The sequence below is a fragment of the Coffea eugenioides genome, chromosome 6, assembly GCF_003713205.1.
Source record: "Coffea eugenioides isolate CCC68of chromosome 6, Ceug_1.0, whole genome shotgun sequence".
Lineage (NCBI taxonomy): Eukaryota > Viridiplantae > Streptophyta > Magnoliopsida > Gentianales > Rubiaceae > Coffea > Coffea eugenioides.
Window position 1 is genome coordinate 6,062,579 of NC_040040.1, and position 27,774 is coordinate 6,090,352.

Genomic DNA, 27,774 nt, shown 5'->3' on the forward strand with positions numbered 1-27,774 from the left:
AAAAAAAATTCTAAGCAAACAAATAACAATTGACTGAGTTTTAAAACTAGTTTTAAAAATGCAACATTATCTGATGCTACTAGAATCTTTTTTTTTTTTGGGGGGTTCAATTTTTGGTTAACAATTTGTACAGAATCCTTTATTTTTTGGTCAGTAGTTGGTTTGCAATTTCCAGAGATTGGAGCCATAAATAATATGAAAAATGCCGCGTTTAAAGCCTCTCGTTTCGGGTGCCTTTCCAAAGACCAAATGACGGTTCTGTGGTTCCTCCTCGGTGGTTTTTAGGTTTTCAGAATTATGTACCGGCAAGCTAATAAAGTGGGGATCAAAATAGTTTCCACGTGATCACGCCTTTGAACCAAGATGAGGAGGGGTGTGGGTCTAAGCTTTCAATTTTGCATCTTCAAACGCTTCAACAAGAAAGCTGCAAGCTATTTTACATCCTCGAGTAATAGCAGCCTGTGAGCCCGTCTTGTAATCAGTCTGAAAAAGGTAGTGTAATTGCATGCCTGATTTTGCAATTTCTTAGCTAGTAACCATCTTTAATATAGTTTTAACTGTATTAAGCATGGTTCTAAAGCTACTAAATCAGTAGTCTGGCCACCTTCGTTCACAACGCTCTCAGAAAATGGAAGTAATGTAGGATTGCCTTCATCGGCAATAATCTAGCCGAAAATCAAACAACTCATTAAATGGAGAACAGGGACGATGTTGAAGTTTTTGTTCACATTTTAAGAAACCTTGAGCAATACATGGGTGTTACAGACATATCATTGAATTTGACATACAGATAAATTACATTGAAGGTTTTGACAAACAAATGTTTGAATGGATGAAAGTAAATCAACAGATTGGGAGAGGAGCACCATTCCATTCTTGGAGACATTCCAACAAAGGATCTACAATCTGCCCCTTGCTCATTGCTGTGAACACCTGGTCGAACACCTCACCAGGTGACTGAGCTTTCTCTCCAGTCAGCAGTCCTGTCCCCAACACTTCTCGAACGAACTTGTACAATGGGTAAGATCTGCACTCCCTTATCCGATTAGGGATTGCTGGATTTCCACTCTCCACAGCGCTTCTGGCACTCTCCACTTCTTTTGGTAGGACAGCTTTCAGTTCATCTTCAAATGCTGCAATCTTTTGGAAGATGGAGGTGTTGACGTTCTTCTCCTGATCACCATTCTTCAACGCATGATCCACGAGCACTTGCCTTAACTTTTGCATTAATGGATAGGTAGCGCTGCAAGGGTCGTCCACATAGGCAAAGGCGTATTCGCGGTCCACCACTCTGAGCAAATCCTTGTCACAAAACCGTGAAGGATGCAGTTCTCCATTAGCGCCAATTGTCAGAGTTCGGTTTGCCACTTGGCTGACAATATTCTTAACAGCATTTTTCAAGTTTTCTTCCAAAAACCTCAAATCGATTGCTTGACAAAGAGCCACCAAATAAGTGGATGACATGAGCTTCAAGATATCAATGGCTTCTGCAGTTTTTCTTGAAGAGATTAATCCCAAGGAGTTGACGTCTTGGTTGTGTTGCTCGGCACTCTGGACATGGTTGGTCACTGGATTGCCCAAATACTGGAGTTCAGAACAGTATGCAGCCATAGCAATCTCAGCTCCCTTGAATCCATAGTCCAAACTTGGATTCCTTCCTCCAGAGAGATTGGACGGCAACCCATTGTTGTAGTAATCATTAACAAGCTCGGAAAATTGAGCAAACATCAGTTTGCCGATAGATGCAATGGCCAGTCGAGCGTTGTCCATGCTCACTCCAATGGGGGTGCCCTGGAAGTTGCCGCCATGTAAGGCCTTGTTCCTGGACACATCAATGAGAGGGTTATCATTAACTGAATTGATCTCCCTCTCAATCATTTTTGTTGCTGCGCGAATAACTTCGATTTGTGGACCCAGCCACTGCGGAGATGTCCTGAGAGCGTATCGGGCTAGCTTTGGCTTTTGCAGGGGATCCAACTCATGCAACTTTTGAGCAGCCTTGACGTAAGAGCTTCCATCCAAGATATGTTCCATGATAGCCGCGGCCTCAATTTGGCCGGGATGGTGCTTCAACTTATGCGTCAAATGATCGGTGAACTCGGGCTTGCCATTCATCACTTCAGCAAAGATTGCTGACAGCACTACAGATAAGACAGCAAGCACGTTAGCTTCAAATAGAACAATAGAGGCCAAGCCAGAACCAACTGCTGTTCCGTTAACAAGAGCAAGGCCTTCTTTAGGCTGCAGCTCGAAAAAGCCACCGCTGAGGCCAGCAAGGCGAAATGCTTCTTCGGCGTTGAGAGCTTCTCCGTTGGGTCCAACGGCCTTGGAGTTGGGGCGGCCGGTTAGTAAACCGGCAATGTAGGACAAGGGGACAAGATCACCAGAGGCAGTGATTGTACCGCGAAGAGGCAAGCATGGGGTGATGTTGTGGTTAAGGAAAGTGGTGATGGCTTCCAAGATTTCGAATCTGATCCCGGAATAACCTTGAAGAAGGGTGTTGATTCTTACAAGCATCGCTGCCCTTGTAGCTGAGTGTGGCAGCGTGTGGCAAGTTTCCGTGCCGTTTCCGAAGATTCCCGCGTTCAGAAATCTGTCAATTTACACAATAATCCATGCATATGTCAGGATCATTCTCCTTTCTATTCCCCTGCACCCGACCCTACAGATTCGTTCGTTTTGACAAAGTATTCCATTTGTTTCGGATGGATCAACGGGCAACCATAGACTATAGTAAATGGACAAATAGGGACAAAGTGAAAAGGTAAAATATTGTAGTAGCCTTTGTTAATTTCATCAATTTTGCTTTTGAATTTTTTTTTTTGTGGGCTTCCAATATGCCTCCTAATACATACATAATCTTCCACTTCTCCGCTTTTTCTTTATCTTTTTTTTTTCTTCTTCCAAAGACAGAAATGTCTGTGGAGCCAAAAATCAAAATATCAAGATTAGATAATGACAATTCCTCATAGTGATATGGGTGCTCATCTGTAGTATATGTTCTTCTTATTGAGTGCACGCATGCACTGGCGGTAGGTTGGCAACGAATTTTGCTTTTCAGAAGTATCTGCATAATTTTTTACCAACAAGGTCAAATGAATTGGAGCAGGCGAAAATACGCATGCAGGAGAATTGTTTTTTCCCTTGTTCTGCTTTAATTATTTTGATTTATTGGTTTGTGAAAGGCTAAAATAATAATTTCTTAATTTTTCCGGTTATATTATTAGAAGATAATTAAGCGTCTTTTTTCTAACTTCAAACTTATTTAATGATGAAAACTTCTAACGAGAATAAATAAATCTGTCGAAATGAGTTCGGAACAGAAAAAATCCTTTTAAAAAAAAAAAAAAAAATCATTCACAAAATTCTAGTTTAAACCTTGCTTTGGCTATCTCAGTTAGGATTGTTTGTTTTGGAGTATTTTTAGAAAAAAATTATTGTGACAACATTATTAGAAAGGAAATAGTGCAAATGAAATATAAAGGTGGTTGAGAGTCTTCTTTTTTATTTATTTTTTTGTTTAGGGGGAAATAGTGGAGTTTTTCAGTAACAATTCAAACGGGTAGTTTATCATCCAGGTTAAATGCATAAGCCCAATCCCAGCACAGTAAAATTGTGGCCACCATTAACGCAAAAAACAAAAACCAAAAAAAAAAAAAAAAAAGAATGACGATGCTGGGATCGACCCATACTATCATCACGAAGAACTAAACTTAAGGAAGAAAAACAGCCAGTGCAGCAATCTTGAAAGTGGTAAAAATTCAGAGGCAAAATTTACCTAATAAGCTCCTTCTGAAGGGCACCGCCTTGATTGGTCCGCCTGTGTGAAGTGGCACCAAACCCAGTGGTAACTCCGTAACTATCAGTGCCTTTGTTCATACTCTCCATCACCCAGTCGCTGCTTGCCTTCACCCCAGCCCCTGCGTCCTCCGCCAGCTCCACCTTCACACCCTGATCACCTTTGGCGGCAATCGCGGCCACCTGAGCAACGGTCAAGCTCTCACCGCCGAGCTTTACCACCGGCTTCCTAAACTCAGCTACCATGCCCTTCACTTCGTCCAAATGACTTCCCATCAGTGACTCAGCTGCCACTCCCCAGTTCAGAGGATCTGATTTCAAGCAAAACTCCGAGACTTTCACGCCTTCGTCATGACCATGTTCCATCTTGCAGCTTTCTGTGTTCAGGATTGATGCCACCCAAACAGAAAAATGGCTAGATAGGTCACCACGAAACTAATCGCTAGTTATTCAAGGAAGAGCATCGACTTAATTCATGTAAAGCAAGTGATAAAAGGAACTGAAGCAGTAGCAGTGGTGACTACTAACTAGTAATGGTATACTACTACTTTGTGTTACGAGAGGAACAACTGCTAATGCCGGTGGGCAGGAAGTTCCAGGGCTGTAGTTGCGAAAGGCCTCCGAAATGTATATAATGCAAGAATTGGTAGGTGAGAATTGAGAGCACAAGGGGGAGAAAGAGTGAGGGCGGGGGATGGTGGCCAGTGACGGAGCCAGGATTTTTTCCTTGGGGGGGCCAAAATTTTTTCGAACAAAATTATCTTAATATGTTATGTTCAAACTAATTTTTATTTATTTAAATATATGACATCTTAAAATATCAAATTTTGATTTTAATTATAAAGGTATGTCTATTTCATAAATATGTAGCATAGTCATAACTAAAATTAAGATAAGAAATAACATTTGATTAAATATCTTATAACATCACAAACCACTTAAGTTGCACATTATGAGAAGATGTTCCAATATGTTACCTGTGCAAAAACAAAAATATGACTATGTAATATAAATATAATTATTTTCAATTAAAAAAAGATAAAAGTTATGTTAATATACCTTGAAATTTCATCCTCTTTGATTAAAAATAAATTGAGTTTTACGTTCTTTCATAGAACTAAATTCATTTCTAATTGAATCAATGCTAAATTTTCGAACAACTTCCTTTTTTTATGTACATTGTTAGGCAATCATTCAAGAAATGATATTTTATCTTGTTTTGGAGCTTTATTTTGATTATTTTCATAATTGAAAATGTCCATTCTATAGACTATAAAACGGAGCCAGGATTTTTTCCTTGGGAGGGGGGCCAAAATTTTTCTGAACAAAATTATCTTAATATGTTATGTTCAAAATAATTTTCATCTATTTAAATATATGATATCTTAAACTATCAAATTTTAATTTTAATTATAAAGGTATGTCTATTACATAAATATGCAGCATAGTCATAACAAAAATTAGGACAAAAAATAACCTTTGATTAAATGTCTTATAACATAACAAACTACCCAAATTGTACATTATGAGAAGATGCTTCAATAATGTCATTTGTGCAAAAATAAAAATATAACTATACAATATAATATAACTATTTTCAATTAATAAAAGATAAAAGTTATGTTAGCATACCTTGAAATTTCAACCTCTTTTTTTAAAAGTAAATTGAGTTTTACGTTCTTTCATAGAACTAAATTCATCTATAATTGAATCAGTGTTAAATTTTGATCATCCTTTTTTTTATATACATTGTTAGACAATCATTCAAGAAATTATCTTTTATCTTGTTTTAGAGTTTTGTTTTGATTATATTCACAATTGAAAATGTACATTCTATAGTTGCAATTGATACAGAAAGAGTGAGAACAAATATCATCAATCTGCCAATAACAGGATATATCACTCAATTTCTTGTCTTCACCAAGCCTTCAAGTAATTATTTGTATATTTGTATATTAGTCAACAAGAGGATAGATCACTAATTTTAAATTTTTTTATCAATTAGGCTAAGGTGTATATTTGTATATGGACCAATAAAGTAATTATTTTTATTGTAGCCCACTGATAATTATGAATTGAGTCTTTTATTATAATACATCAAATTGGGTCAATTTACTATGGATCATCAAATTATATGTTTAATTTTTTGAATGTTAAATAATTAGTACAAAAAAAACATAAATAACTTTTTTTTGAAGAAAAAAATTAAATCAAAAGGTGGCTAATTCACACACACACAGATATATATATATATATATATAAACTCTCATAATATAAACTAAAATTGTAAAAAATTAGGGGGGGCCAACTTTGACTTATACATATATTTACATATTATGAATTAAATTTTTCAAAACTTAGGGGGGGCCATGGCCCCCTTCTGCCCCCCCTTGGCTCCGTCATTGATGGTGGCAGTCGTTGCTAAGCAGGCTTGGTTGAATATGAATCAGGACCATTGATCGATCATAAATTGGACGGTTGGTTGGGTATACGTGGGAATGGCATGGTACATGGGCTTTTCACTGATTGTGATTGGTGGCCCGGTGAAAAGATTTGACAATTTTCAGATACCTTCCTGGATAGTTTCCCTGAAATTTTTAGTCATTACACCAACCCATCATTTGATTGGTAGTTTCCTTGAAATTTTAGTCATTACACCAACCCATCATTTGATTTTATTCTCCTTCACATATCACTTAAGTCTTTTTTTTCAACGCCAGTAAATTGACTTTTATTGAATTTAATAAACCTAATCCCAGAAGAACCCTCAAAAGCCGGCAACTCTTGAGGACCTCTAGGGACTTATCTACCCAACTAACCCAATCCCCAACCCCGATGTGGGATAAACTACCCTGGAGAGAACCCTGCTACTAAGAGTGTAATAACCCCCAAATTCCCCGGAAAGCACTTAAGTCATGTAGTTAGAAAATAGGGAAAATTTCAGAAACCTCCCCCGAGGAGGCGAGGCGAGGCGAGGCGAGGCAAGGTTCCTGACAATTTCACTCAACTCTTCTAAGATTTGAAAAATTAGTTTTACCTTCCTTGATTTGATAGTTTTAATAACAAAGTTTTAAAATAATATTGATTTGGTCAAATTTTTAAATGAATATCCAAAAATGCCCTTGTGTAATGGGTTTTAATTTATTTTTCTATATAATTATAAGATTATCTAGTATAATTTTAAGGTAAAGGTGCCAAATTTTTCATGTTCATACCTACTATTTGATGAATGGTTATAAAATAATTTTATCATTATGATATGATACTTTTGATAGTAATTTATTATAGATTTAGATTTATAAGATAGAAAAGAAAATGTTGAAATAATTTATTTAGAATTTATGAATTTTTTCGAGTAGTAAAATTATCATAATTTAGTTGTGTTTCTGGGCCATTTCTTTTTGATTTATTATTAATTTCAATACCAAAAATTTTTGAAATTTTTGGGCCATTTGAAATTTTTGAATGTTGGACATGATGGTTGAGAAATGAATTGGCATTTAGCAAATATAATTTGGACTTAGATCTATTACAATTAATATGACGTGGTTTACGTGTTATATCATTTTTTTTGTAATGCATGTTTGTACTGTGTAGACGATAGTAGCTAAAATTTGTTTTTTGTTTTAAATTTTTTTCAGCGACGAAGGGATGGGATTTGTACAGGTAGAAGCAAGAAGAGGTAGCTAAAAATTGCTTAATATTTCATAGGCTGAACTATTGTTTATTAAAATTTTTATGTATTATATATTCTCATAACTATTTATTTATTTTCATAACATTCTTTATTGCCGTGCATAGAACGGGTCTTTAGACTAGTCAGTACTAATTAGGAGCGGGGAGTGGGGCTGCGCACAAATGCAGTTGCCATTACATGCATGATTGAACGGAAGTTCAAAAAAGACCGTACAATAGCGAGTGCACTTGGTTTAAGTGTTAGGCACCTTGAACTGGCTTCAAATCCTCTGTCTCCTCTGTCCCTTATTTGTACAGTTATCACGTGTCTCTAGTCTTTTGTTAACCCAAACTCAAATAAATCGATAATAATCAGTTTACAAATTTGGCCATTATTCCTTTGACTTTTATACCAGCTTCTTCGTGAATTACGAGATCTTTCACCATCTAATATATGCTATAGCATCATTTACACAAAATTGGAAAATGTATAACCGAGAGTGAGGCTGCAGTTTTACAAGTGTATAAATTTGGAAAGGGAATATGCATGGAATTCAATAATAAGCAATCCGCAATATTCATCATAAATACGACACTTGAAACGTTTCTCATATTTCTAGGAAAACATTTACATAATGCATTAATCTTCAGCTGGGACAAAAGTTAGTGTATACTTTTTGAAAAGAAAAGAAAAAAAGAGAGGGCTATATTGTTCATTATTTCAGCCTCTAGAGACACATGGCAGCTGTACAAATAAGAGACAGAGGGGAAAGAAATTACTTTGAGGACAGAGGATTTGAAGTCCCTTGAACTCGGGTGGCTGCTCTAATTTGTGGATAGTTTAAAAAAAATGTTTTTCCACATGTCTTTGGGAAAGTACAACCAATTAATAGGAATGATAAAGACGAAAAATTAGTCCAAAAAATCTAATTAGATACAGTCTGAACTCATGTTCCTAAATTTGATTTCAAATAATACGCAGATAAAAAAAAATTTATTTCTTTTCCATGGTATTGTAGTTGCCATTCAATCATTTCAGGAAATTCAATTAGATAATCCATTGGTAGTTGGTGAGATGCTGCAGGGAACGAGTTCAGACTCAATCTCTACTCTGCGGTCAAAGACGATGACTTGCATAATCATCATTAGTAATATATACCATACGAGTTCCTTAAAGTTAGGAATCACCAATAGGGTATAAAGGACGTAGCGTACTTAATACGGTGGCTATTTTTGAAATTTCGCTCCATGTTTCTTTTTCTCCTAGTAATTTTAAAGGGAGAGACTTCTGGTAGTCTCTCTCTCTCTCCCTCTCTTTTTTGAGTAAGGTTGGAAGACGTCATTAAGGGATAAACATACAAAGGTTAGTTGACAGTTGACGCTTTGACACATAGGATTATGATTCACACAGTTGTCTCCAACCTTGCCACTTAATTGTGGCTGTCCCTTAACTGTAGCTTTCTTCGATAGAAAATTCCGTCGATTCCCCCTCCCTTAGAGTAAGTTATACAAATTTTATCGTTGCGATAAAAAAAAAAATTTCTGGAATTTACATTACAACAAGAGAACTTCTCCTTAAATTAGGTTAGGTTAGATTATACAAATGTTATCTTTGAGACAAAAAAAATTCTGGGATTCACATCACAGCAAGAGAACTTCTAAAATTATCTGTCTCGTCACCTAAAATCAACATAATAGGCACCATTTGACACTTTGACAATTCGTAATTTAAAATTTCCTTAATGCTTGTATTACTTAATTCACCCATTATTGAGATGTTCAAAGAACTAGTAAACAAGTGAACAAATGTAGAATTTCTCCCCATCTATTTCATTAGTTGACGACGGAGTTACACAGATGGAGATAAAAAGAGAGTTGATGGAGGCCACATGCTGTAGATAAAAAGAGAGTGAAAATCGAGTTACATGCTGTAATTTGAGCCGCACAAAATTCTGAGGCCACAACGTGGCCGTGAACCTTGCCTCATTTCCGTTGATGGATGATGTTGATCATTGCATGTAGACTTCATTGGCTGTATCATTTTCTTGCTTTCAATCAATCCTACGGAAAAGCTGGCTTCAGTTCTTATCATCATCATCATCATCATCATCTCCCCATTCTCTCTCTCTCTTAAAGTGGCAAACTCTACCAAATAAATACCTATCCCTTTCACAGAACGAACGAGATGCATAGTGATTAGTGACGGTGGTGGTGGTTAATCTCCCAGCCTATTCATTTCTAAGTGCACATCATCATCACGTTCACGTACTAGCTGGTCGTAAACACAAAAGGAACCTCCATAATTTAATTTTTGCACAGTAAATTGCTGATCCTGTCTTTTTTTTTTGTAGGAGATCATTGTCATTATTTACCTTATTAAGAAGATCTAGAAAACAGTAATCTCTCTGACAAGACAAACATAGAGCAATAATAGTATGTGTCAATAACTTCTATTCCAACCCCATCCTCCGGCCGGCCCCTTGTATCAAAATCTTCAGTCAGTAGACAGTAGTGCTCCCTCAACCACCGAATTTGCGCTTTGATACTTTTAAGAAAAAGCGAGGGTGACATTTACCGGTGCTCTTTATCGGAATTGCAGCAAGTGTTCCTTGGATTAACTTAGTAATGCTAATATTTGTTTAAATTTTCTTTTTTTTTATCCATTATCGTCGTCTACACTTACTCATACTCTAGTGTATTCTAGGAGGGTAATCCAACAGAATCACAGAGAATCGATTGAAACTAAATCATCATTGGACCACGCGGATGCAAGAAACACCTATATGAATCTAAAAGAATCCACATTAAGTAATAACTTTTGATGAAGGATAATGTTTGAAATCTTGACCTCTTACCCACAAAGACATGTGGTGGTCAACTACGTTAGAGTTAGTTGATTATATTTGTTTAAGTTTTCATTTGGCTTAAAGTAGAACACAACTTATTCATCCGAGTCAATTAGATGAGAGGAATTTATTAGGAGATTATTTATATATTAATCACTTTATTTATTTAAAATAAAAAGAGAAAAGCTGCTTTGTTGGTGGGATGGGGTTGAAATGTACTCCTCTTTGCTCATGACCGATTCACATGTGAAACGAAAAAAGAAGAGTTGGTATGTAAAATGAAATTCACGAGCAAAATAGTACTCAGTAGTAAGTATTATAGGGGAAAGAGTGAAAGTTGCCGAAACGGGCAATTGTGTTTGGACAACTATTTTTCGTCAAAAAATTGTTATGTTTTTTGTGAACACATTTTTCTATCACTTTTTTATCTCACATACATCAAATCGTTACAATAATTTTTCTACAAAAAGTCTAGAAAAATGTAATCCAAATATAACCTAGCATGTTGATGTGAAACCCCGATCTAGACAACCAAATCACCATGGCTTAGGCAGCAAAAATTTGACCCAACTAATCCCTAGAAGTCACGAACAATTTTGATATTATCTCAACCCGCGACTACTCGAATTAACGAACCAAATTGGAGGTAGTAGAATGCCACAATCAAGGAGATACTCGATTGATAAGTTCGGGTGAATCACTTGAAAAGATTCTCAAGTATTCAAGGGAAACTCTCTTGCTAAAGAGAAAATGAAAACTCACTAATTTTATTTAATAGCCAAAAACTGATCCCAAAACAAAGAGGAAGTGGGGCTATTTATAGCCCTTACAAGCATTAACCCTAATCCAAAAATTGACCAAACTACCCTACATATTTAAGGAAGATTTTGGGCCTCACTTACTAACAAATGGGCCGCAATTAAACTAGCTTAATTACCTAGATTTTCTAAAGCGAGAAATAACCAAAATCAACGAGAAAAATCAAATAATCCTACTAAACTCAAGTATTCGTGCAATCAACTGGTCTTCACTTGAATCTTCCAATTCCCCATGTGCTTGAATGGGCCTTGGTCTTTATATTCTCATCATTCCCCTCCTCTTAAAGGCGATTTGTCCCCAAATCATGACTCTCTTACAAAACAAAAGTGATGACAGCATGTGTATAGTCACCAAGCAGCCTGCATGTCGCCTTCTTAAGCGAAGAATGATCATGACATCCTTGTGTGGAACAAGGACAACTCGTGGTGGTGGTAGATACATGTTGCGGACAGCAAGATTTCCATGACAATGGTCACACAAGCGACGTCTCAACCCTATGGGTGGATCGTGAGCGGACGCCCGGTGAACCAAGGTTTGGTTGGGCTGCGAGTTGTACGTATCAAGACGTGCAAACACTGCATCAAAGGCTAATGTAACTCGACTAGTGTTGGTTGGAATTATTTGACCAGCACTCTCTTCGCAGATCTCTATGGTTGCGGGTATTGCAAACTGCAAGATGAAGGATATCTGACCACGAACAACCTGCACAAATGAAAACACGTTAAACACCACCAAGGTGGAACGATCCAGCTCCCAGTGCCCAATGTTGTCCTCAGGCTTAGCGAGCAGGATCAATGTTCGCCCTTTCTTTTCCTTGCCTTCTAATCGATCCAACTCCCATTCCCTCTGTAAAACATTTTGGTCCTCTCGAACTTGTGTAGGTGAGAGTGGAACAAGTATGATCCCTATCCCTTTATGCATGAACGAGTATTTGTTGGAATGACCTTCATAAGTAACCTCGCGATCAAATTGCCAAGGTCTTCCAAGAATAAGATGGGCAGCTTGCATAGGAACCACGTCACACACCAACTCATCCTCATATCTCCCAATGTTAAACTTCACAGAAACCTGCTTGGACACTCGCACTTCGCCGCAATCACTAAACCATTGAAGCTTATATGGTGTAGGGTGATCTTGGACAGGTAGGTGTAACTTTTTGACAAATAAGGCACTGGCGACATTGGTACAACTTCCTTCGTCGATAATCAAGCTACACACTTCCCGTTAACTAGACATCGGGTATAGAAGATGTTGGTACGCTGCTCTTCTTCATTTGTGCGTTGAGCACTCAATGCCAACCTTGTAACAAGGCCTAATCCAACTGGTTGGTCAGGGGCAATTATCTTTTCTTTCTCAACCAATGGTGGCATGCCTTCATACTCATCCTCCTTATCCGTTAGCACTTCACCACTTGAAAGCATGAGCATGGTTCTTCGATTTGGGCATTGGGATGCGATGTGACCGAAATCTTGACACTTAAAGCACTTAGTGTCACGGTTTCTAGGTTTAGATGCCCCTAGATCAGCCTTAAATTCGGCCCTTTGGGTCGATTTTGAAGATGACAAACCAGGCACCCATGCTCCATTCGAACCCCCACTTGCCTTAGCGGACTTTTGCTCGCTCGTGTGGGTAATCTCGCCTTTATACTGCGGAGTTCTCTAATTTTCAGATTGGGCGTTGGAGGTTTGGTGGGGGATACCCCTCCTCTTGAGCCTCCTTTCCTCCTTTCCAATAATTCATCCATGTCAAGATAATGTTGGAGCTCCACAACATCTGCAATTTCAGCGTGTAGTCCTCTCAAGAAACGTGCCATGGTTGCTTCTATATCCTCCCGAACATCAGCCCGCAGCATGGCCATCTCCATCTCCTTGAAGTAATCCTTAACCGTCATACTACCTTGGGTGAGAGTTTGCAATTTATGGTGTAAATCCCTGTGGTAATACGCTGGTATGAAGCGCTTCCTCATGATCCTTTTGAGTTCTTCCCAAGTGCGAATGAGTGGTTCTTCATGTCTCCTTTGTCTGGTGCGAATCTGATCCCACCAAACGGCTGCGTATTCAGTGAACTCAATGGTTGCCAACTTCGCTTTTTGGGACTCTGAGTAGTGGTTGCAGTCAAAGAGTATTTCAATCTTTCTCTCCCATTCCAAATATGCCTCAGGGTCCGACTTGCCTGGGAAGGTAGGAATTTTGAGCTTGATTCCCTTTAGTTCATCATCCCCTTGATTAGGGACGCGTTTATAATTTCGGAATCGGTTTCCATCTGCCATGTCCTCCTCATTGTTCGAATCACCTAACTCCTCCACGTATGGTTGTCTCTTGGAGGCATTCTTGCCTAGGGTTGATTGCTCCACCCTATCCTCCAGTGCATCAATTCTCTGAGCCATGCGATCAATGACGCCTGTTAATCCTTCAAGAACATGTTTCATGTCATAAGGGTCACTTGTCGCATGAGTTTGAGACATGTTTGTAGAGTACTTGCAAGTCTCAACAAACAGTTAGTAGAAACTGTCTTACTCACTCCCTTACGTGTTTCACTCACTCTCGTGTATCACTCAAGAGTTTTAATCACTCTAATATTCGCACAACTCACTTTTCAATTCCCTTGAGCTTTTCCTTGAAGAAATCAGAATTTCTCTCCAAGTGATTCAATCAAACTTTAATCAAGTTGTGCCCAAGAGTGGCATATGAATAGCTGAAATTTAAGACTGAATGAAGTCTCAAAAGGCAGTAATTACATAGGCAAGAATACGCTGGAAGTTTAGTGACTTAGACCGCAAAAGAATGATTCAAGGGTGTAAGAGTTTAATTTGGACAAGGACTCAATGGAACCTAACGGCTAAGCAACCTCTAATCTGCTTAGAATTCTGATTGTGTGTATCTAGCCATGAAGTAATCTAAAAAGGACTCCAAAAGCACCACTCCATAGCTGTAGATGTCGCTTTTCCCATCAACCTTTACAGCCCAAAAGATGAACTATGGGTTCGACTTAAACACATAAATTCCTAGATTTGGTTGCAGCTTTGGTGCGGACTGTTTTGGTGATTTTAACGTTTGGGCAGGTTGTAATTCTTGGTTCCCAACAATTAGAGCTCAAAGTTCAGGTATGTTTCAGTGTCACGTGTAAGGAAATTTCAAGAATTCAAGACCAAACCACAATTTCCAGCAAATAACTTCAAGAAAATCAAGGCTAATTTCCAGATTTCAAGAATGTCCGGAATCCGTTCAAGATCTTCGAGAAACCAGCAAATTGGATGTAAGAATTTCAAGAGTAAGGTACCAATACTTTCCTAGATGATAAGCAACTCAAGAAAACGACATGAACAGATTTGGTAACAACTAAAACTCAACAAGAAAGAATGAACAAATTTTTTTTTGAAAACTACCAAAACTCAGCAAGAAGGAATGAACAGATTTCTTCTTCTTCTCTTTTTTTTTTTTTAAACCCAAACGATGTAACTAACAAACAAATAGCCTAAGAATAACACAAATAATTTCCAGAATTTTCAGAAATTAAAACAGCACAAGAAAGACACCAAAAACACTGACAGGCAGAATTTTTTTTTTTACAAATAATAAGACTAGCGGCTGGTTCTATATATATATATATATATATTCTTGTTTTCTAAACAAGACCCAATCACAGCAATGGACAACGAGTCTGAGCAACAATAGGCAACAACTAGGCACAAACGTGGTGATACAACTTGAAAACTAATGCAAGACACGAGTCACACAAACTGGAAATTGCGGTCAGCAACAGGGAGACAAGGAAAAAGGATTAGCTACTGACCCTTTTTTTTTTTGATTACTTCAAGACACAAACTCACGGACTATGACACAACTAAAAGACAAGACTCACCGCAACAACACAAGAAAAACAGCGTGGACAGGAATGGAGAAATAAATTGCGGACAGCCAAGGTAAAGAAAAAAAAAACTAGCGACCAGAATTTTGGTTGCCTCTTGCGTGTGTTTTCCTCTTTTCTCTTCTTTTTTTTTTTGACTCGATGACTTCAAGACTCAAACACACAACACTGAGATGCAATTAAGGACAAGAAAACACAGCAGCAATAGACGACACAAAGTGGACAGCAAAGGGATAATTTGCGGACAGTCAAGACAAACGGAAAGCAAGGAAACTAGCGACTGATGATTTTTTTTTTTGACACACGAAATCAGATTTAATAACAAACGACTCTGATTCGAAATAAAGCGACAAGGAAGGATATAACCTGATGGTTGTCGACTAGCTCTGGTACCAACTGATGTGAAACCCCGATCTAGACAACCAAATCACCATGGCTTAGGCAGCGGAAATTTGACCCAACTAATTCCTAGAAGTCACGAACAATTTTGATATTATTTCAACCCGCGACTACTCGAATTAACGAACCAAATTGGAGGTAGTAGAACGCCACAATTAAGGAGATACTCGATTGATAAGTTCGGGTGAATCACTTGAGAAGATTCTCAAATATTCAAGGGAAACTCTCTTGTTAAAGAGAAAGTGAAAACTCACTAATTTTATTTAATAGCCAAAAACTGATCCCAAAACAAAGAGGAAGTGGGGCTATTTATAGCCCTTACAAGCATTAACCCTAATCCAAAAATTGACCAAACTACCCTACATACTTAAGGAAGATTTTGGGCCTCACTTACTAACAAATGGGCCGCAATTAAACTAGCTTAATTACCTAGACTTTCTAAAGCGAGAATAACCAAAATCAACGAGAAAAATCAAATAATCATACTAAACTCAAGTATTCATGCAATCAATTGGTCTTTACTTGAATCTTCCAATTCCTCATGTGCTTGAATGAGTCTTGATCTTTATATTCTCATCACATGTATTGTTGTCAAGTACTCCACAGTAAACGGTAGCGTGGAATGAGACGGTAGTGACATCAGATATGGCTATCCAGTGAAGTAGCTGTAGTAGGAAACAGACAAAAGAAGTCTCCTCTCCTTCCATCTCAGCAAAAGAAATTGTGAATTGCTTTATTTATGACTCTGTCGCCTTGTTGGCTCTCAAAATTTCCAAACAACCTTTTGCTTTTGGAGGCCCTGTCCCTAAGCAACTGTTTACCTGGTCCTCTTCGCTAAAATTGTGATGCACCAGCGTCCACACTTGCAGGGTAACTTTAACATCGCACGAAGACGGGCACGAATAAGAAGATATAATTATACAGGGGAATAAACACAGAGAGACAGATTGAAGTGGGGAAGGAAGACTACCTCTTTCAAGGACTCGGCAATTTCGGGGTCGATGCCATCGTCGGGGAAAAGAGTGGCACGAATGAGATTGGACTCAGAGGTAGAGTCGACGGAGATATTGCGATGGAAGAAGCTTCTAGATTTAGGGATGATAGGGTTATGGCGGGTGGTGCTTCGAAGGAGCCGTCTAACGATCTGGGAAGCCATACTTCTTTGTCAATTTCCGATGCTGGTCCTCTCTTTCCTTTTCTGATCGTCTCTTAAATTTTTTTGTTACGTGGAATTTTGTAAAAGAAAAAGGAAAAGACGAAAATGGTGGAATTGAATGTGCCATTGGACTGAGCCAACTAGTTTATGTGAGTCAACCAAACGTTGCCAAATAATCCTATGATGTTTTTTTTTTGTGGTAATAGCAACAGTCTATAATAGTCATATACTAATCAATAATATGTGGAAAAGAGGCTTGCATGAGGATTTTGAGTGAAACACCAAACAAAACAAAACAAATGTACTACTATACTAACTTACAGAAACCAAAGAGGGTTGTATGGACTTGAGGTTTGAATCATCAAATCAAATAAGTGCACTATATTATATTTCATTGTGATATGATGGACAAGATTTGAACCCTAATTTAGTGCATGGAAGAGTTCTAAAGAATCTTTTGATGATAATTTAGGTCCTTTCAAGAATACACAGATGAAGTTGGTTCCATTACAAAAGTAGGAATGTTTAGCTACGAAAAACTATTCTAACCCTACTAGTTTACTCTAATTTTATTTCTGTATTCCTATATTTTAAGTATTTCCACCTCATACTTTTGCCTGTTGGAAATTGCATTCTCGGAAGGCTCTTCCGCGTAACTATGAAATGGATCATCTGTTAAAAATTCTCCTAGCATGGCCGAAAGATGAGGTGGTGTGGCTTTATACATAGAGTGGAAATTTTGAGGTGACGTCAGTAGATTACTTGGCAAGGAGGGTGGGAAAGCTGGAAGGGGGAGGAGAAGAATCTTATTCAAACAGTAAAATGAAGAACTTTTGGAATGCGTTATGGTAAATTGGCACTTAAATATTTCCTCAAAGATAAGAATTTTTGTATGGAGGGTGTAGACACCTCGGCCTACTCGAGCTTGATCAATCCCGTTCATTCTCTTTCTGTGACGGCCCCACCTTCCCCTAAGGCGAACCAAAGGGTTCGGCGGACTGCCTGCTCAACTCTCGCCAGGACTACGGAGTCAAATCTCATAAACCCTAGAGCATGCACGATAGAAACCCAAGAAACAATCCATCGGAGACTATTACATTGGAGACATGATTCCTAACCTTCAGGTACAATGATGCTTTAATTAAGTACTGCAACGAAGTAAAAACGGAAACGAAAATGAACAGTAACCGCCAAAATTTTCTTTCTTCCCGCGCTCAAAAGCCGCGCCCATCCAATCTTCTCAACAGTGACATAAATATTCACCAGAGCTATAAAACATAGCATCTCAAACAAATACAATTAAGAAACAAGGTTAAATACTTGCTTACATATATTTACAATAGAGTCTTGAACAAATTAACTAAAGTACAAGCCAAAGTATTCCTACTATTTAAAATACAATTAGGGCTTCGGTTGCGAAAGAGTTTAACAAAATTTCATATACAATAGCTCGACCCTTTTCTTCCAAACCCATGAGTTCATAGTTTGTTCCCTGTAAGGAAAACAAAGATAACGGGAAGGAGTGACTTTACGCTCAATGAGGTACCCAAAATAATAACAGGCAAGAACCAAGGAACTTCATGCTCAATTAATCACATAGGTGTACCAAATAAGGAGAGGAGCCAAACATTTTAGATAGAAACGATACAGATGGCTCTCAGGAACCAAATTCCCGTTGCAATACTTGATCCGACTACATTGACCCTCCGTCAACTTTCAAATAAGGAAATCAAACTAGTAGAACACCACTTTAACGTCAAATCCCGTTCACCAATCATATCCCCTTACCGGGCCCGAACGTCAAACAAGAATGAAAGTGGTAATACTCGAGTATACCGGAATCAAGAGTCTCAATACTCAAAGATTCCATAAAAACAGACACCCACGGATTGTCAATTTCTTCGACCAAGCCCTTGCATGCCTCGATTTAATTAACTTCCCATGAGATTGATCTCAGGTTTAACAAGGAGGTCGTTGGACACACTTCCAAACGACATTATAACAAGTGCAGGTAACAAGCTCAAGTTCATAACAAGTACAAGTAATAGATTTCAGTTTATACAACACAGGCAAGAGAACGAGTGTGATAAAATACACTCTCGTCTCATTCAAAATAACAGAGTTTATAATATCTATGTCACACATTTCAAGTATAGATGGACCAATTAAGCAACAAGGCAGGGGAGTGGGACACTCACCTGATCAAACAAGGATAATTTCAAAAGTTTCCTTCCCAAGTATGACTTTACTCGTTGGCACCTTCTAGAACAATCAAGACAAACACTTAAGACTGGACTCCAAGACCTAATAAGTGGAATTCGCAAGTAAAACTCGATTACAAGTCAAGTGCCTATCCAAATGAACCATTAATGTAAAGCGAAGAGGTGACTTTGGAGTGAAAAGATAACGATTAGTTCTAAAGGCATGAACAACCTCAAAACCCTACCTACAATGACTGACCAAATCTAAATTGGAAGTAACTAATGAAAGTAAGATCAATACTAGGAAAATAGGATTTTTCAATTTGCACAACCCTATAAGAAAAATCATATCTCAAGTTTTGTAAGTCCAAAATAGATAAAATTTATACCCTTGGAAAATAAATTCAAAGGGCTATAACTTTCCAGAGAACACCCTCATAAGATTCAGAACGCAAGTCAGTCAAATTCAAGCCTCAAGTTGCTGTTTTATCCAGTGAAAGACAGAACAGGTACAATATTTCAGTCAACTTTGAAAAATCACCATAAATGGTACAGACATAAACAGGGTCTGAAATTTACATGATTTATAGCCCTATGAATCTATTTTAAAACGCAACAAACGGAACTCAATTCCGACATTCCTACATCAAAATATAGCAAATTTTCCGAGACTGTACAGAAGCTCCGCGAAAATTTTGGCAGCATTTCCCTTGTCTTTCTTTACTTTCCAACCAAATCTCAACATCCACAAATCACAAGTTATCAAACACCTTTAATTAGAGCCACAATAAGGCTCGAATACGAATCATAAACCGAATCCACATATCACTAGAGTAAAATCTTATGGAACGTATAAGTGCAAAATCAAACTAGGACATATGCGGAAACGAAGTTTGGGTTGGGAAACAAAAGGCAGATTTGCTGTTGTTTAGCGGAATTAACACAACTGAAGCTATCCTTGTCGGATTGAGGTATAATTTACACCGTTTCGAAACTAAGAGAAAGGGCTACAATATTGAAGAAAGCCACTCAATCCAGTTTGCAATGTATTTAGGTCAAATTTACCAAAACAACCCCCAGATTTTTCAGTTTGAAGTTTACTATGAAATGCAACCAGCAGTCCTGATTCATTCACTCATATCTCAGCACTTACGACTCCAATTCAAGTGATTCTAAAGCCATCTGAATGCTAAGATACCAAGCTATAAATGTTAAGAAGACATCAACAACTAAATCAGTAGTATTCCCAGTCAACCTAACCAATTACCAAAGCTGATTATCAGTTTCGGACAGAAACAGGGCAGCAGGGGTATTTCAGTCTTTTCATAGGCCACGTTGCTCCGATTGGGTTGAAATTTTGTAGGTAACTATAAAACATCATTCTCTACAACTTTCATGTTTTAACCTTAAGCTAATTCGGCCTCTAACCTACTCAAATAAATTCGGACAGAACAGGCCTGTTTGAAACCCTAACCTGGAAATTTTGCCCCAAACCAGAATTTTTGCACAATCAACCATATCCAACATATATCAACTCCATTTTACACAATAACTAACCAACAATCCATGACTAACCAACACTAAACATATGAAATCAGAAAAATCAAGCATAAAATAAAAATCCATGAATCTTCACCACAAGTCATGAAATCATCCAAAAAAATAACTTATTCAACTACCACAAGGCACCAATTTAGCATTATCATGAACAAGAAAGAATTTCTTGGCTACTCACCTTACCAACCCAAGAAAGGAAGCAACTTAGCACCTTAATCTTCCAAACCACTTGATAACCAACCTTGCAACCACTAAACTAGGGGTTTTTCTGGAGAGAATCCAAGTTTAATCGGTTAGATTTGAGGATTAAGCAAGATTGGAAGCCAAAGAGTTGAGAGTTTTCTTTTCTTTTCTTGTGGAGAGAGTCGGCCAAGAGAGGGAGAGAAATGATAAATTTTTGGTGAATTTTGGGATTATTTGGTAAAGTTGGCCAATTAGTCAAAGTTCAAGATGAAATAGGGAGGTGACACTTGTCACCTTAATTAATACATGGCTATCCTGGTATCCTGTCGTCACCTTAATTAATGCATGGCTATCCTTTTGTCCCTCTCACACCAATTCATCTAGTAACCTCTAGTTATCTCTTAACACCTGCTAAATTAATTCCGGTATACGAAACTTAACCTAACTGGCCGAATTTTACCGAACTTACCGCACTAGTAGGTCCCACACCCGGTATATACTCTTAAAAGCTCATGAATTAACTTATACTAGAAAAATACTTTTAAAAACCCTATTTACTCATAAACTTATTTAGAAAATTTTTTCCTAATAAAGAAATTGCATAAAAGGCGTGTAATTAAATAAAATAAAATCCTAGAAAATACGAAAATTTACGGGTTCTCACACTTTCCACTGGGGACATCTCGTTCGGAGTATTTTTCGGCAAGGTGATTTATGAGATCACCTTGGAGATATGTTTCATCTCGTCTACTCATTTGCCCAAGACAACTGACATTTTGGTTATTTGAAGTGATTTGTGACTAATGGAGTGATGTGACTATCAGCCAACTTACTAATCAAACTTACACCTGACACTGCCACCCTAAATCGCCTCATGATGGCTAACAGTGGGTAGACCTTATCATTCCATCCATAGGCGCATCCACTATAAATACTCATCTATCACTTCCAAATGAGGTGCGCAATCTAACTCGTATATTCAACTCCCGAACTCTCTCTGACTTTAGCATCGGAGTAAGACCAGAGAAGAAAGCCCCTGGTCACTTGAAATTTTGCAGGTGATCTCGTCTCTTGGTGACCTCGGCTCATTCACCGAGAATTCATCTCTTCAGAGGGCATCCTCTGGAAAACTGCCTACTGGACAAATCTTCAAGCTAGATTGGGAATAGCAGTGACAAGATGCAATCGGTGTGAATGAATGATAAAACACATTTCTTTGATTGCGAATTTGGCCAGGGAGCATGGAAGAAGGTAAGCAGATTGCAAACATCTCATCTGTGTCCAGTTTCAAGGAGTGGTTTGCCTACATACTCTACTCAAAGGGGGAAGCAGTTAGCAGAATTAGCAGCAGTAATCACATGGCTTATCTGGAAATGCAGAATTGAGAGGACCTTTGAAGAAAAAGCCGAGGAACCAGCAGCACAAATTAGTGCATAAGCAGAGGTGGTATTGGAATCTACGTGGCAGAGAGAAGGTCAGGAAGATTGAAGGCATAACAGATGGTTAGCGCATGAGGAGAGCATTTACAAGATCAATATGTATGGTACATTTTTCGAAGCTGTAATTGGAATATGTTTTGTAGTAAGGAACCAATGGGAACAAGTAGAGGCTCAGGCAACAATGGTTGAGAAGATTCCCCGAGCTCTCAATCCTGGGTAGGTGGAATGCTTTAACCTTCCTAAAAGCGTTTACAGTTTGCTAAGAATTTTGGTGTCTTCCATTCATTTTGGAATTTGAGTATGTAAAGGTGTCCCATATAAAGAGCAATAATAACGTCCCTGCTCATCTCATGTCTTAAGTTAATCTTTATCCATTGAGGGGAGTTATATTTCGTTTGCAAATTTTCCGAAGGAAGTCCTGTACGCTGCTGTAGTCGACTTAAAGCAATGAAAACTCTTTTTCTTCAAAAAAAAAAAATTCTAAGCGAACAAATAACAATTGACCGAGTTTTATAACTAGTTTTATAACAATTGATACTAGAATTTTTTTTTTGAGGTCAACTTTTGGTTAACAATTTGTACAGAATCCTTTATTTTTTGGTCAGTAGTTGGTTTACAATTTCCAGAGATTGGAGCCATAAATAATACTCCCTCCGTCCCACTTTGATAGTCTTGATTTTTTTTTCACTCAATTTAAGAAAAAGTAGTTAACTTTGTTGGAACAATCAATTTAGGTAGCTATTTTTCTAAAATACTTTCACATTAATTAGAGTACAACTTTATGAGAATTTGAAATCATAATCTTTTGTTGGAATTTCGTTAGAAAAATTGTGGAAATATGGATAGTTTTGAAAATGTTCACTCATGGTTTGTAGCTAATGATGACATAGTTTGTTTCCCTCCTGATATAAATAAGTTTGGAAAATCTAAATGCATTAAACGTGTAAGTTTATAGTAACAATAACTTACATTGAATAAAGGTATTTTAGGAAAATTAAAATACAACTACATTTTTCAATTGGAAAGTGGACTATAATTTGGGACAGACGAAAAAGGAAAATAGGACTATCAAAGTGGGACGGAGAGAGTATAAAAAACGCCGCGTTTAAAGCCTCTCGTTTCGGTGCCTTTCCAGAGACCAAATGACAGTTCAGTGGTTCCTCCTCCGGTGGTTTTTAGGCTTTCAGTATTATGTACCGGAAAGCTAATAAAGTTGGGATCAAAATAGTTTCCACGTGATCACGCCTTTGAACCAAGATGAGGAGGGTATGGGTCTAAGCTTTCAATTTTGCATCTTCAAACGCTTCAACAAGAAAGCTGCAAGCTATTTTACATCCTCAAGTAATAGCAGCCAGTCTCGTAATCAGTCTGAAAAAGGTACTGTAATTGCATGCCTGATTTTGCAATTTCTTAGCTAGTAACCATCCTTAATATAGTTTTAACTGTATTAAGCATGGTTCTAAAACTACTAAATTAGTAGTCTGGCCACCTTCGCTCACAGCTCTCTCAGAAAATGGATGTAATGTAGGATTGCCTTCATTGGCAATCAGCTAGCCGAAAATCAATCAACTCATTAAATGGAGAACAGGGACGATGTTGAAATTTTTGTTCACATTTTAAGAAACCTTGAGCAATACATGGGTGTTACTGACATATCATTGAATTTAAAATACATAAAAATTACATTGAAGGATTTGATAAACAAATGTTTGAATGGATGAAAGTAAATCAACAGATTGGGAGAGGAGCACCATTCCATTCTTGGAGACATTCCAACAAAGGATCTACAATCTGCCCCTTGCTCATTGCTGTGAACACCTGGTCGAACACCTCACCAGGTGACTGAGCTTTCTCTCCAGTCAGCAGTCCTGTCCCCAACACTTCTCGAACGAACTTGTACAATGGGTAAGATCTGCACTCCCTTATCCGATTAGGGATTGCTGGATTTCCACTCTCCACAGCGCTTCTGGCACTCTCCACTTCTTTTGGTAGGACAGCCTTCAGTTCATCTTCAAATGCAGCAATCTTTTGGAAGATGGAGGTGTTGACGTTCTTCTCCTGATCACCATTCTTCAACGCATGATCCACGAGCACTTGCCTTAACTTTTGCATTAATGGATAGGTAGCGCTGCAAGGGTCATCCACATAGGCAAAGGCGTATTCGCGGTCCACCACTCTGAGCAAATCCTTCTCACAAAACCGTGAAGGATGCAGTTCTCCATTAGCACCCATTGTCAGAGTTCGCTTTGCCACTTGGCTGACAATATTCTTAACAGCATTTTTCAAGTTTTCTTCCAAAAACCTCAAATCGATTGCTTGACAAAGTGCCACCAAATAAGTGGATGACATAAGCTTCAAGATATCAATGGCTTCTGCCGTTTTTCTCGAAGAGATTAATCCCAAGGAGTTGACGTCTTGGTTGTGTTGCTCGGCACTCTGGACATGGTTGGTCACTGGATTGCCCAAATACTGGAGTTCAGAACAGTATGCAGCCATAGCAATCTCAGCTCCCTTGAATCCATAGTCCAAACTTGGATTCCTTCCTCCAGAGAGATTGGACGGCAACCCATTGTTGTAGTAATCATTAACAAGCTCGGAAAATTGAGCAAACATCAGTTTGCCAATAGATGCAATGGCCAGTCGTGCGTTGTCCATGCTCACTCCAATAGGGGTACCCTGGAAGTTGCCACCATGTAAGGCCTTGTTCCTGGACACATCAATGAGAGGGTTATCATTAACTGAATTGATCTCCCTCTCAATCATTTTTGTTGCTGCACGAATAACTTCGATTTGTGGACCCAGCCACTGCGGAGACGTCCTGAGAGCGTATCGGTCCTGCTTTGGCTTTTGCAGGGGATCCAACTCATGCAACTTTTGAGCAGCCTTGACATAAGAGCTTCCATCCAAGATATGCTCCATGATAGCCGCGGCCTCAATTTGGCCCGGATGATGCTTCAACTTATGCGTCAAATGATCGGTGAACTCAGGCTTGCCATTCATCACTTCAGCAAAGATTGCTGACAGCACTACAGATAAGACAGCAAGCACGTTAGCCTCAAATAGAACAATAGAGGCCAAGCCAGAACCAACTGCTGTTCCGTTAACAAGAGCAAGGCCTTCTTTAGGCTGCAGCAGGAAAAAGCCACCGCTGAGGCCAGCAAGGCGAAATGCTTCTTCGGCATTGAAAGCTTCTCCGTTGGGCCCAACGGCCTTGGAGTTGGGGCGGCCGGTTAGTAAACCGGCAATGTAGGACAAGGGGACAAGATCACCAGAGGCAGTGATTGTACCGCGAAGAGGCAAGCATGGGGTGATGTTGTGGTTAAGGAAAGTGGTGATGGCTTCCAAGATTTCGAATCTGATCCCAGAATAACCTTGAAGAAGGGTGTTGATTCTTACAAGCATCGCTGCCCTTGTCGCCGAGTGTGGCAGCATGTGGCAAGTTTCCGTGCCGTTTCCGAAGATTCCCGCGTTCAGAAATCTGTCAATTTACACAATAATCCATGCATATGTCAGGATCATTCTCCTTTCTAATCCCCTGCACCCGACTCTACAGATTCGTTCGTTTTGACAAAAGTATTCCATTTGTTTCGGATGGATGAACGGGCAACCATAGACTAAAGTAAATAGATAAAATAGGGACAAGTGAAAAGGTAAAATATTGTAGTAGCCTTTGTTAATTTCATCAATTTTGCTTTTGAATATTTTTTTTTTTGGGGCTTCCAATATGCCTCCTAATACATACATAATCTTCCACTTCTCCACTTTTTCTTTATCTTTTTTTTTTTCTTTTTCCAAAGACAGAAATGTCGGTGGAGCCAAAAATCAAAATATCAAGATTAGATAATGGCAATTCCTCATAGTGATATGGGTGCTCATCTTTAGTATATGTTCTTCGTTTTGAGTGCACGCATGCACTGGTTGTAAGTTGGCATGATTTTGATAGAGATGAACCTAACGTCCCTTAATTGTACTAGAAGAGGCAACGAATTTTGCTTTTCAGAAATATCTGCGTGTAAGAGTTCTGTGATCCCCATAGTTTTATTACCAAACAAGGTCAAATGAATTTGAGCAGGCGAAAATACGCATGCAGGAGAATTGTTTTCTCCCTTGCTCTGCTTTAATTATATTGATTTCGGAACACAAAAAATCCTTTATTTAAAAAAAAAAATCATTCGCAAAATTCTAGTTTAAACCTTGCTTTGACTATCTCAGTTCGGATTGTTTGTTTTGGAGTATTTTTAGAAAAAAAATATTGTGACAACTTTATTAGAAAGGAAATAGTGCAAATGAAATATAAAGGTGGTTGATAGTCTTCTTCTTTTTTTTTTTTTTTTTTTTTTGGGGGGGAAATAGTGGAGTTTTTCAGAAACAAATTCAAACAGGTAGTTTATCATCCAGGTTAAATTCATGAGCCCGATCCCAGCACAGTAAAATTGTGGCCACCATTAACGCAAAAAACAAAAAAGAACTTGAAAGTGGTAAAAATGCAGAGGCAAAATTTAAGGATGAAGCTAAAGCTAATTTACCTAATAAGCTCCTTCTGAAGGGCACCGCCTTGATTGGTCCGCCTGTGTGAAGTGGCACCAAACCCAGTGGTAACTCCGTAACTATCAGTGCCTTTGTTCATACTCTCCATCACCCAGTCGCTGCTTGCCTTCACCCCAGCCCTTGCGTCCTCCGCCAGCTCCACCTTCACACCCTGATCACCTTTGGCGGCAATCGCGGCCACCTGAGCAACGGTCAAGCTCTCACCGCCGAGCTTTACCACCGGCTTCCTAAACTCAGCTACCATGCGCTTCACTTCGTCCAAATGACTTCCCATCAGTGACTCAGCTGCCACTCCCCAGTTCAGAGGATCCGATTTCAAGCAAAACTCCGAGACTTTCACGCCTTCGTCATGACCATTTTCCATCTTGCAGCTTTCTCTGTTCAGGATTGATGCCACCCAAACAGAAAAATGGCTAGACGTGCTAGATAGGTCACCACGAAACTAATCGCTAGGTATTCAAGGAAGAGTATCGACTTAATTCATGTAAAGCAAGTGATAAAAGGAACTGAAGCAGTAGCAGTGGTGACTACTAACTAGTAATGCTATACTACTACTTTGTATTGCGAGAGGAACAACTGCTAATGCTGGTGGGCAGGAAGTTCCTGGGCTATAGTTGCGAAAGGCCACCGAAATATATAGATGCAAGAATTGGTAGGTGAGACTTGAGAGCACAAGGGAGAGAGAGAGAAGGGCGGGGGATGGTGGCAGTCGTTGCTAAGCAGGCTTGGTTGAATATGAATCAGGACCATTGATCGGTCATAAATTGGACGGTTGGTAGGGGTATACGTGGGAATGGCATGGTACATGGGCTTTTCACTGATTTGTGGTTGGTAGCCTGGTGAAAAGATTTGACAATTTTCAGATACCTTCCTTGAGCTTTCTGGCAGTTTCCCTGAAATAGTCATTACACCTACCCATCTTTTGATTTTATTCTCTTTCACATGATATACTTAATTCATGCAGTTATAAAATAGGGAAAATTTCAGAAACCTCCTGAGGAGGCGAGGTGAGGTTTCTAATAATTTTATTGAGCTCTCTTAAAATTTGAAAAATTTTACCTACCTTATTTGATTTGATAGTTTTAATAATAAATCTTAAAATAATATTGACTTGATCAAATTTTTAAATGAATATCCAAAAATACCCTTGTGTAATGGGTTTTAATTTATTTTTCTATATAATTATAAGATTATCTAATATAATTTAAGAAAAATGTGTTAAATTTTTCATGTCCATGCCTACTATTTTATGAACAACTATAATAATAATTTTTATCACTATGATA

The 27,774-nt window shown here is 38.4% G+C and overlaps 2 protein-coding genes across 2 annotated transcripts; both read right to left on the minus strand.

Moving 5' to 3' along the window:
- Positions 1-695: 695 nt before the first annotated feature.
- Positions 696-4,480, minus strand: LOC113773150 (phenylalanine ammonia-lyase-like). Its single transcript, XM_027317703.1, has 2 exons — positions 3,779-4,480; positions 696-2,593 (listed from the first exon to the last, which is right to left on the minus strand). Exons 1-2 carry the CDS (start codon positions 4,162-4,164, stop codon positions 844-846), a joined length of 2,136 nt encoding a protein of 711 aa, XP_027173504.1. The 5' UTR covers positions 4,165-4,480; the 3' UTR covers positions 696-843.
- Positions 4,481-23,532: 19,052 nt separating this feature from the next.
- Positions 23,533-27,113, minus strand: LOC113773031 (phenylalanine ammonia-lyase). Its single transcript, XM_027317549.1, has 2 exons — positions 26,467-27,113; positions 23,533-25,418 (listed from the first exon to the last, which is right to left on the minus strand). Exons 1-2 carry the CDS (start codon positions 26,850-26,852, stop codon positions 23,669-23,671), a joined length of 2,136 nt encoding a protein of 711 aa, XP_027173350.1. The 5' UTR covers positions 26,853-27,113; the 3' UTR covers positions 23,533-23,668.
- Between the last annotated feature and the right edge of the window lie 661 nt (positions 27,114-27,774).